The sequence below is a fragment of the Sorex fumeus genome, unplaced genomic scaffold (genome assembly GCF_029834395.1).
Source record: "Sorex fumeus unplaced genomic scaffold, SorFum_2.1 ptg000044l, whole genome shotgun sequence".
NCBI lineage: Eukaryota > Metazoa > Chordata > Mammalia > Eulipotyphla > Soricidae > Sorex > Sorex fumeus.
This window is the reverse complement of record NW_026606101.1, coordinates 60338169-60350420: the sequence shown is the minus strand read 5'-3', so window position 1 is coordinate 60350420 and position 12252 is coordinate 60338169. Positions and strand designations below refer to the sequence as shown.

General features: G+C 41.1%; 1 protein-coding gene across 1 annotated transcript in view; it reads left to right on the top strand.

Annotated features, from left to right (window-relative positions):
* ATP13A4 (ATPase 13A4) overlaps positions 1-12252 on the top strand; it is a 158174-nt gene that overhangs the window by 76721 nt on the left and 69201 nt on the right. Inside the window, exons 9-11 of the mRNA XM_056121961.1 lie at positions 7212-7346; positions 9970-10140; positions 11458-11615. Coding sequence (XP_055977936.1) covers positions 7212-7346; positions 9970-10140; positions 11458-11615 — 464 coding nt within the window. The remainder of the gene's footprint in view (positions 1-7211; positions 7347-9969; positions 10141-11457; positions 11616-12252) is intronic.

The window sequence follows — 12252 nt, the reverse complement described above, 5'->3', positions numbered from 1 at the left end:
ATCAGGCTCCTGATGCACTCGCCTCACAGGTACAGAATGACCTGGAGGCGGCACCATACCCCCAATATACATGCATTTTTGTGGGTCAATTTTACTGAGATCAAATATCATGTTTTTTTTAAGTACAATTATTTTGTTCAATATATCAATAGATTATTCGTTTTTATTACTGAAATAGTTCAGGAGTTATATTTCTCCTTAGAGTCATTCTAGTTTATCTTTGAATTTATATATTCTACTTGATATAGGAATATGGCATGATCAAAGTAAAAATTTCAAACTCTTAATATATCTAGATATATAATTTATATTTTTAATGAAAGAAGACAATCATATTTACCTCTCATTAGAAGTATACATTTGGGAAGGGCGCCTGCATTGTATGCAGGAGGCCTGAGTTGAATCCCTGGCACCACGTGTAACCCAGTTTTCTATTGCTGGGAGCAGCCATTGAGAACAGAACCTGGACAAACCCCCAAGTACTATCAGTTATGCCTCAAAAAGCATAAAAAACGTAAAACTCCAGGAGCGATAGCACAGTGGTAGGGTGTTTGCCTTGCACGCAGCCAACATGGCCAACCCAAGTTCGATTCCTCTGCCCCTCTCGGAGAGCCCCGCAAGCTACTGAGAGTATCTCGCCCGCACGGCAGAGCCTGGCAAGCTATCCGTGATGTATTCGATATGCCAAACACAGTAACAACAAAGTCTCCAATGGAGACGTTACTGGGCCCGCTCGAGCAAATCGATGAACAACGGAAGGACCGTGACCTTGACCTAATTCTCTTCCAAAAATTAAGACCTTTAGATCTACCTGCCAATTTATGGGAAGTGCATGGAATAGCAAAACTCGTTAAGTAACTATAAAGATATGTAATCAGTACAAAGTTGATTGTGGAAAACACAGGACAAGTTACATCTTTCCTCACAAAATCTATGCAGGAAAAATTAGGAGAATGATTTGAAATACCTTTCATAATAGATCATATATATAGATAAATAAGTAAATATATGCATACACATGTCTGTTGTTCAGTTAAGGAAATTTGAACATTAAATACTTGATTTTTTAAATTATGGAAGTTATAAGGGCTGGAGCGATAGCACAGCGGTAGGGCGTTCGCCTTACAAGCGGCCAACATGGCCTACCCGAGTTCGATTCCTCCGCCCCTCTCGGAGAGCCCGGCAAGCTACTGAGAGTATTCGATATGCCAGACACAGTAACAACAAAGTCTCCAATGGAGACGTTACTGGGCCTGCTCGAGCAAATCGACGATCAACGGGAGGGCCTTTACTTTACTTAGAATGATAAAGAAATTGAAAATGGGTATACCTTAGATATATACTAAAATATTTTAAATGAAATATATAATATTTGGAATAATTTCAAAATAGTCCAAAGGGAAAGAGATGGTAGAACAAGTGAAGACAAGATTCAATGAGATACTGCTCTTGGATCTTTATTGTAACATGTGGTTTCATTATCATATTTTCTGCATTGTTTTATAAATATTTTATTTAAGAAAATACTTCTCCATTGTTTTATATATATCATAAAAAACTAAGATAGCAAAATCATCAAACCATTTTTAGAAGGTTCACTTCCAGCCAAAGTAAAAGGAACATATTTATCTCATAATCCTAAAGAAACAAAATCATAAATATATATGTACAAAATATATGAAACTATGGTTGTGAGCCTGGTGTCGGACAGCTGATGGTTTGTAGGTAAACAGAAGCTAAGCGTCCTCACCGAGGTGCCCCAATATTGCTGTCAGATCGTCTGAAAAGCTGAAGTCAACATTCTGGAAACCACGATGCCTTTAACACTCTAAGGGAAACCCAGCCAGGAACATGCGAAAAGGGGCTCAGTGCGCTTTGCAGCCCCCCAACCGGCCACTTGTCCTTGCCCATCCACTCTTGGCAGCTCTGCAGAGGCCCTCACTCGCTTCTGCAGCCCTGTTCAGAACGCTCTGCCTTTGCAGCCGCCCCCACGAAGCTGGGCAATCCCATGTGGCAGCCTTGTCCTACTCCCTGGAAACAGAAACCACCAACAAGGAGCTAGTGACCTGTGTGTGTGTGCGTGCGCTCACGCGCGCACTCCCCACAGGCGCTGCCTCTTTGTGTGTGTGTGTGTGTGTGTGCACTCCCCACAGAGCTGTGTGTGTGTGTGTACTCCCCACAGGAGCTGTGTGTGCGTGTGTGTGCACTCCCCACAGGAGCTGAGAGTGCACGCGTGCACTTTTCATAGGAGCCGTGTGTGTGTGTGTGTGTGTGTGTGTCCACTTCCCATTAGAGCTGCTTGTGTGTGTGTGCATCCACTCCCAGAATGGGGTGCCAAGCCAAGCGCCACTGACCAGATGATGAAGGGGTGCTGGCTCAGGAATGTAACCCACCTCAACTTGGTTACTGATGAAGTCCTAAATGGCTAAAGTGAAAAACTGAGGGTGATAGGTTAGGGATGTATGCAACCTCAAATTGGTTATTGATGTAGCTACTGACAATATAGAGCAGATGGACTGGTATTTTTTCTTCAAATAGTAGCTAAACTGAGTTTAAGTATTTTAGCTTACATCATTTTTATACTAACATATATCGATTCCTATTTTGTAAACAGTTTCAAAGCCAATTTGTTTTTTATTTTGAGGAACAAAATAAATTCTGATCTTCTCTGTGCCTAGGACGCAGGGTTGAAGGTACTTGCCTTGCCTGTGGCCAGCCCCAGTTTAATCCCTGAGCACCTGTGTGTGGGGTCCAAACATCCCTCCTGTCCGTCCTACAAATCCTTCTCTGTCCCATCTTGTTCTGTTCGTAATTTGCTTTTCTTGACATTTCACTGTGGGTCCATGCATTAAACTTTTGCCACATGAAAACACAATATTTCCAAGGATTATGTGATAAACTATTTTGTGTGTTCTAACAAGATTTGTATGCAGTCTACAAAATTTGAGGTTTAGGCTTGCTTGAGGCTTGCTAAAATTTTACTCTGTCTATATAAAGAAGTAGAATCAGGGTGCTTTAGATTGTTAGGGTTTTCAGATCCGTATCAAGGGGTCAGGTGGCATCTTTTTGTTCTGTTTTTGGACCACACCCAGCCATGCTTGGGGCTTACTCCTGGCTCTGTGCTCTCAGGGGTCACTCCTAGCAATGTTCAGGGGAGCATATGAGATGCCAAGGATGGAACCTGGGTCAGTTGCGTGCAAGGCAAGCACCCTACCCACTGTCCTGTCACTCCAGCTCCATCTTTTTGATGCCGTGAGTGATTTGTCCTGTGTTCAGGGAGACTGCTTGAGTTAGTCCCCCAAGAGTGCACACGGGGGCTTGATTCCCACCCGGACCTGTCTGTGGCTTTCAGCCTGCAAGTCAGGCTGCTCCCCGCAGCCCCAGATGTGTTTCCCGCACAATAAATGAGGGCGATCATCTTTTCTGGGGTGAGTTGTGTGAGTTCTCTAAATATTTAGTCCTTTTTGTCACAGTATTATAAGGATCTGAGGTGATTGCACCAAGGAGAGTATGTCAGTACAAAGGCAGATACAGAAAAGATTTTTTTGGGGGCTAGAGCAATAGCACAGAGGGTAAGGTGTTTGCCTTGCACGTGGCCGACCTGGGTTCAATTCCTTTGCCCCTCTCGGAAAGCCCGGCAAGCTACCGAGAGTATATCGCCCGCACAGCAAAGCTTGGCAAGCTCCCATGATGTATTCGATATGCCAAAAACAGTAACAACAAGTCTCACAATTTGTTGTGAGACGTTACTGGTGCTCGACAGAGCAAATCAATGAACAAGGGGAGGCAGTGCTACATGATTTTGAGACACTGAACCTAAGTAACAAAATGCAGAAAAAACAAATGAAAGTACTCTCTAATAGCCAAGTCATATTTTTCTAATTGAGCAGATGATCAATGTTTCTTTATGTATGTTTATCTCAGATGTAGTTTAGTTTTCTCCCTCTCTCTCTCACTCTCTCTTGTAAATAACTTAAGACTTATGGAAAAAAACTTATAGAAAAATTTCAAGTATTTTTTAACAACTGATTTTTCCTCCTGGGCTAGAGCGATAGCACAGCGGTAGGGCGTTTGCCTTGCACGCAGCCAACATGGCCCACCCGAGTTCGATTCCTCTGCCCCTCTCGGAGAGCCCGGCAAGCTACCCAGAGTATTTGATATGCCAAACACAGTAACAACAAAGTCTCTAATGGAGACATTACTGGGCCCGCCCGAACAAATTGATGATCAACGGGAGGGCCTTTACTTTACTTTACTTTACTTTACTTTACTTTACTTTACTTTACTTTACGATTTTTCCTGAGTAGTGTGATAGTATTTTTCCATGGAAACTTGACCTCCATCTACTTTAGTACCCATGTCTTAAAGACAAAAACATTATCCTAAATAAATTCCAGTGTGACAGTCAATATCAGAAAGTTCATACTGTCAATTAATACCAACTACTGCTTAGATTCCATTTGAAATTTGCCATTTGTCCCTCCAAGATATTTATTAGAAAGGATCCAGGATCTCACAAAGCTTTCATTGTCTTCTGTCTTTTCTTGACTTTTGTGACCTTTCAACCTTTTCATCTCTGGTTGTTTTGTAGAACGAATGTCACTTAATTTGGTTTACCTGATGTTCCTTTGTAGTTAAATTCAGGACCTGCAATTTGGGCAGGAATATCAGAGAAGTGATACTGTGTCCTCACCACTTCCTCTCAGGTGGTATATAATTTAAATTTGTCCTATTACTGGTGACATTAACTGGGTTTACTTAATTAAATGGTTTCTGCCAGGTTTCTTAATTGTAAATTTGCTCTTTCCCCTTCGTAATTAGTAGTTATTTTGTGGAGAGATACTTTCAGACTACATAAATAAGCCATCCTCATCAAACTTTTAGCCATTAATTTTAGTACTCATTAATATTTTGTGGCTAAATTAATGATTACTTTGATAAAATGATTTTCTAATTTTATCCTTCCTCCTACATTAATTAATTGTCATTTTATGGTGGAGAAAAGTTATATTTTTCTCCATTTATTTATAAATTACTTATGTCTTTATGGATTTATGAATCTTGTTTCATCTGATGAGTGAGTGTCTGTTCATTGTTTATTTACTTTGTGGCTCAAACTTTTATAGGTTTAGATAACCTGAGGTTTTTTTGGGGGGGGGTCACAACCAGCAATGCTCAGGGGTTACTCCTGGCTGTGCACTCAGAAATTACTCCTGGCGGTGCTCAGGGGACCTGGGATGCTGGAAATCGAATCCGGGTCTGCCACATGCAAGGCAAATGCACTACCCACTGTTGCTATCACTCCAGACCCCCCCTGAATTTTTTTTAAGTGTTTCTTTTCTTTTTTAAAACAAATTGAATTACCATTAGATATACCACTATGGAGTGATAGCATAGTGGTAGGGTGTTTGCCTTGCACACAGCTGGCCTGGCTGAGCCGGGTTCGATCCTCCGCCCCTCTCGGAGAGCCCAGCAAGCTACCTAGAGTATCTCGCCCGCAAAGCCTGGCAAGCTACCTGTGACGTATTCAATATGCCAAACACAGTAACAACAAGTTTCACGATGGAGACATTACTGGGCCTGCTCGAGCAAGAATCGATGAACAACAGGAGGACAGTGACAGTGATACAATTACAAAGTTATTAATGATCAAGTTTCAGTCATAGACCAATATCTTAAGTTTCTTCCAGGTCCCCCACTGCCATCCCCCACCTCTGACCCTCCCTCCTCGCCTGCCTCTATGGCAGGCAATTTTCTTCTTGTTCATTCCACCCCTTCCTCCCCCACAAGCGTTTTTTCCTTTTAGGCACTGTGATTTGCAATACTATTACTGAAAGGGTACCATGCCTATCACGTTCAGCACCTAGTTCTTGTCCAGAGTAATCATTTCCAACTTTATTGTCATAGTGGTTCCTTCTCTGTCTAACTGCAGTCTTGTCTTTGGGTATTATTCTCATACTATGTTTTTTCTATGTCCTATAAATGAGTGTGATCTTTATGTCTCTGTCCCTCTACCACTGACTCCTTTCACTCAGGATGATACTCTCCATGTCCATCCACGATTAAGCAAGTTTCATGACTTCATTTTTTCCTAAAGGGACAGCCAGAGTTCTTTAATTGGTTTAGAATTCTCTCTGCATCACTACTTAAACACTTATGACACAAGATGCTTTAGTTCATATATTTTTTTTGACCTAATCTTGGAATCAGACATTTATTTGAAGAACTCTGATTTATTTGGGGAAGGAAATGAAATTTAGAAACCAAAATTGGGATACTGGGTCTACACATTATTATTTATTTCCACCATCCCCAAGTCCTCTTAAAGGATAGAATTAGGTTATACATGTATAAAATATCAGAAAAAAAAATTTATATATATACAAACACACATATTTACTTATGTAACATGTTGTTTATTATTTCTCTCTCTTGGAAAAACCACAGATTTATAGTCTTGAACTCATTCTAGTTTTATTTTAGTCTATATAACTTTCTTCTTTGGGGCTAAATGAGAAAGGGAAATCAGAAAAAAAACAGAAGTTGGGCACACAGGAAGAAATTGCCATTTCTTTGTTCCTTTAGGGGGAGCACACTTCTAGTGTTCAGGGGCTACTCCTAGTTCTGTCCGTGTGGGAAGAGACTCTCTTAGCAGTGCTCAGGAGACCAGGTAGTGCTAGGGATTAAATCAGTGACTTTGGTATGGAAACCAGGTGCTGTATCCCATTATATATCTCTCCAACTCTCAGTTCTCTTACTATGAGTAACAGTTAGACTTTAAAAACAGTCTAACAAGTCACTTGCTAAAAAATTTTATGCCATCTTCACATTGACTCATGAAATATTTCTTGATATCTCGGGAAATGTTACAATAGTTATTTGCTACATGTCTCTCTCTTGAAAAAAATTATTGCTGTTTTGTCCATAAGTTTCAAAAATATTTCCTGAGTCTGTTGGAATACCTCACTTATTAGGTGGTTTTTTTCTTTGCTTGTTCTTTTGTTTCCCCAAAGTTTTAATTTTATATAATCCAAGTTTACTTATATTTTTTCTTGTTCTCAGGTTTCAACTCAATGTGGAAGGACACCGTAGTTCAAAACAAAACAAAATGCTTGACTTGCATTTTCATTGCTTTCCAATTTAGGGAGCAGTTGGATTGTGTTTTTGTGAGGGGAAAAGGCTGACCTGACTCTGTCTCCTCACACTTTCAGCTGGAGTTCAGGAGCTGGAATCACGCTTCCTGGTGCCTGGAGATCTATTAATTCTGACAGGGAACAAAGTACAGATGCCATGTGATGCCATTCTGATGGATGGCAGCTGCGTGGTGAATGAGGGCATGCTGACAGGTAGGGCTCTATCTCCGAGCATACAGCCTCTCTAAGTCCTGCCAAGTTTTTCCTCCACCCAAATGACAGTGGCATGGCCGGGGGCTGCTTAGGGCCCTTCCATTTCCAAGGAGTCTCAGCTGTCCTTCCTGGATGGTTCTAAGAATTCAAATGAAAGCAGATTTTTAAAAAAAAATTTTATTAATGAGACACTATGAAGTACAGTTGTAGACTTACAAATTTTGTACTTGGGTTTCAATTATACAATGATCAAATACCCATCCCTCCACCAGTACCCATTTCCCACCACCACGGATCCCAGTATCCCTCCCACCCCCCATCCCCCATCCCACCCTGCCTCTGTGGCAGAGCATTCCCCTTTGTTCTCTATCTGCTGTTATATATAGTCCTCACTTCTGACTGCCTAGCACTCCCTTCTCCAATAAAGGATGATTGTCACTCTGCCATTTCATCTATAAAGACTGTAGAGAGCATTGAATGTTTCAGAATTGTCAGTGACTTGTATACTTAGCACAAGTATGTACACAAGATTTTTAGTTTTTTTTTAATTCATCTTCTGATAAACTGGGGGATTTGAAAATGATTAGTGACGTCTTGAAACACAGAGGTTCTAGTTCAGGATCTTTCTACCTTAGCTCGACATGTTGATAACCATGAGGCAGGGTTTGGCAAATCTGCTACATCCAAGTGCTAATCCTGGGTAATTGGGACTATTCAATTTTTAAGTAGCATGAAGAAACTTACAGGCCATTGCCTCTCAAATAGGCAAACTGAGGTTCAGAGATGAGGAATGATTGCTCAAGCTTGCAGTCATTTGCAGTCTGACCTGCATAAGAATTTTTTTGAGTACCAACATTTCTGTAAGACAAAGAGGGAGTAGGATGCTGTGAAAACACATTGTATTGTGGTTCCCATTAAAGTCCAAATCAAATTCCTTTTTCCAGGTAGACTCGAGAGACTTGAAATGGAGACAGGAATGAGGAGCTCCTTTCTAGTGAACTTAAAAAATACAGCATGGCAGATCAGCATCCTCTTTCCAAGAAATCCGTAAATCACACACTCAAAATCCCTTTACACCGGGGATTTTGAAAAACTGAGTGCCGGTTATTAAAGTGAAAGTAGTCCGTATTCAGGAACATCTCTCTGAATTTACAGTGCCTACTCTACAAAGGCCAGTTAAGACTTTATTCCTTAGAATTTCAGTGTATAGATGTTTCTCAGCTTCCTTTACCATTTGTTTTGTCACTTAAAACATGCTACAATCTGGAACTGGAGCAGTAGTACAGCAGGTAGCATGTTTACCTTGCATGCGGCCCACCTGGGTTTGATCCCTAGCATCCCATATGGTCCTCCTAGCACTGCCAGGAGTAATTCCTGAGCATAGAGTCAGGATCACCAGGTATGGCCCAAAAAGAAAAAACAATACTACACTCTGCCTTTCTCATTGCACTGGCCAAAAAATTTCCTATGTTTCACCTGCCAAATGGCTTCTGTAACTTTTGTCAGTTTATTGACTTATCGCTGCATTTTACTATTCTGACCACTTCTTGATTTAGTTTCAAGACAAAGTTATGTCTCTAAATTAAACTACTGACCACTCTGTCCGGTTCCCTGTATCGAGATTCTTTCTCTTTCTTCCAGATTATAGGTGCTACTTGGGGCTACCTCTTGGCTTTTGCTCTTTTCACGCTATAGTTATTCTCTGAGCGATCTTGTCATTTTGTCTCTTGATCTAATCTGATCAGCTCTCCTGAACTCCGGACTTATATAAATAACTAAATGCCTAGAAGGCAGCTCATAACAGTCATTTCCCAAGCCAATTCAATTCTTGGTGATAAAAACACAATTCTTCCTTTCTCTGTGCTCTCTGTTGGTTCATGACCCTCTCCTTCTCCTTCTCCAAGTCCAAAGCCAGGAAGCCATCTTCAATTCCTCTGTTCCATGACCTGCTAATGTAACCATCTCCCCACATTTATAGTCTCTTATTTCCTCATTTTTTGAGCCCAGCACTTCCTTTCAACTCCCACCACCAGCTGCCACAGTTCAGACCTCTTCTTCTTCAACCAGGACTCATGATTGTTGCCCAATTGCTTGTCTAGATGTCAACTTCTCTAGACTACTATTCATTCCTGCAGATCTATGCACTTTCCTGCACATAAGCTTGATAGTTTTCCTGATTCAGAGCTAAGTCTTTCCCCCATGCTCCTCTTGTCACCAGTGCCCATAGATAAGCACTGATACACCTGAATTTGTTCACAGAGGGCCCTGGGAGCTTTGGCTCCTACATAACTCTCATGGTTCTTTATTTCTGACAGCATACATTCTATACTGCACGACTTGCGTGCCCAGATGGTGATTTCCAATCCCTTAGCACTCCTATTTGATTTTACAATGTCCTTAGTGTTTATAATATGGCATAACACTTATTTACTGACATGTCTGTCTCCATTGGACCACAAACCTCTTCAAAACAAAAGCTATGCTGTTCTCTGGATCCCCAATACCCCAGGGGGCTGTCAGTCCATGAGAACCTCACAGATGATAAGCAATTTTCAATGATGAAAATTTTCAATGGTGAAGCATACTACTTCACTTCACAAAATGAGATACTTATTTTCTGTAGGAGAAAGCATTCCCGTCACTAAAACCCCATTACCCAAGACGGATTGCTCAGCATCGTGGAAGACCCAGAGTGAAGTGGATTATAAACGTCATGTCCTCTTCTGTGGAACGGAAGTGATCCAGGCCAAGGGGGCTTATTCTGGGACTGTGAGTGCTGTGGTCCTACAGACTGGTTAGTTGGCATCTCTCCTACTTTTAATTGTTTTTGTGTTTGGGGCCATACCTGGCAATGCTTAGGGATTACTCCTGGCTTTGCACTTAGGAATCACTCTTGGGGGCTCGGAAACCATATGGGATGCTGAAACAAACCCAGGCTGACTGTGTATAAGACAAGTGCCTATACCCCTGTACTATCTCTCCATACTTGGCACCTTCTTATGCTTAACACAATCCTTCTATTTTGTTTTTTCAATGATTTACACTTTTTAGGTAGAGACAGCCTTTAGATAGCGCAATAAAGGTCTGTACTCTACATGTTAATTAAACTCTAATATGCCTTTTAACAGGAAAAATACTGATAACAATAATTACTATTTATATACTCTGCATTTTATATACAATTTTCAAATATAAAACCAGCAGATCAGAAATATGTATTGTCTTCACTCTGTACATGAATAGGTGAAGGCCACATAATTCCAGTAATCTGAAAAATTACAGTCAGTGCTGGAGAGGAAAGAGTGAGAGAGAGAGACAGAGAGAGACAGAGAGAGACAGAGAAAGACAGAGACAGAGAGACAGAGAAACAGAGACAAAGAGAGAAAGAGAAAGGAGAGAGAGAGAGAGAAAGAGAGAGAGAGCATCTGGAGTTCACATTTTTCAAGTGAGAGGCCTGAGTTCCATTCCTGATAACGCATGGTATGTCATGCATTGCAGGGAGCAGCCCTCAAACACAGGTTATTCTTGAGCACCACCAGATGTAGCCATTCAAAAACCAAATATAAATCACGGTCAACTTTTGGCAGAACTCAACCCAAGACACAGGCCTTTTAACTCCAAATCCCAAGTATTTGCAGTTAGGACCAGAAACAGAAAACTTGACACCAGAACTATCAGATACACAATTCTTCTGTTACTGGACCATTCAACATACATAATAAACAAATTTCTTATGCAGGGTTCTCTCTCTCTCTCTCTCTCTCTCTCTCTCTCTCTTTCTCTCAGTGTGTGTGTGTGTGTATAATACTCTGAATGAAGCTATATTTGGAAAGACTGCTCTTTGCTCTCAGCAGGGGTTTTTCTATCTTTAGGATGCATTGAAATTAAAAGAAGAGAGAAAGTAGACCAAGAAAGTATTAGGCTCTGAAATAGGTATGGTTTTCTTTTCTAGCATACTTATACATTTTTCCCATTATCCTTTAATTGCATTTGGGTTTGAACATTGCTTAAGTCTCTCTAGAGAAAAGCAAAGGGCATGTTGAGGTTTAGAAGAACACCAGCACTAGAATTCAACATCCTGACAGTGTGTGATGTGTATTTGCTACTTCAGGATTCAACACTGCAAAGGGAGACCTTGTGAGATCCATTCTCTATCCCAAGCCTGTGAATTTTAAGCTCTACAGGGATGCCATCAGATTTCTCCTGTGCCTTGTGGGGACAGCCACCATTGGGATGATCTACACTTTGTGTGTCTATGTGCTGAGCGGGGTAAGCTGTTTTTGTTCTTTGAATATTGTTCATAAACAGACATAGGTCTATTTAAATGTACAGATACAATAACACACATGTTGATATTAACCTAGCAGCACTTCTTAACCTTGTGACCCCATGTTGTGTGTCTCATGCAACATGGGTGAGCACTGCCAGAAACACCTTCAATTCATTACCCTTATGATTTTTAATTAATTTTTTGTAGCCTCATGCTCAGAAACCCTTTACTGTTGCCGTATTTTCATGACCCTCACATTTAGCTATCCCTGTTGGGGTTGTTACCCACAGGTAGTTTCCCCAAATGGGTGATCCTGCCTCCAGTAGGCAGTTGAACGAACTTGGGGGCTGGTAGCCTCACATGCAATGTGGAAGAGGATAATTTCTTTTTGTTTCTTTAAAGAATATAGATTTCCAGGGGAACACTGAATGATTTTTGTTTCTTGGTTTTGTTTGTTTCGGGATGATGCCCAGCAGTAGTCAGTAGTTACTCCTGGCTCTGTTCTGAGGAATTACTCCAGGTGGGCTCTGGGGATCATATGGAGTGCCAGGGATAGAACCCTGAGCTGGCTGCATGCAATGCAAGCACCCTACCTGCTGTACTATCGCTCTGGCATCTGAGTGATTGCATTTCAGG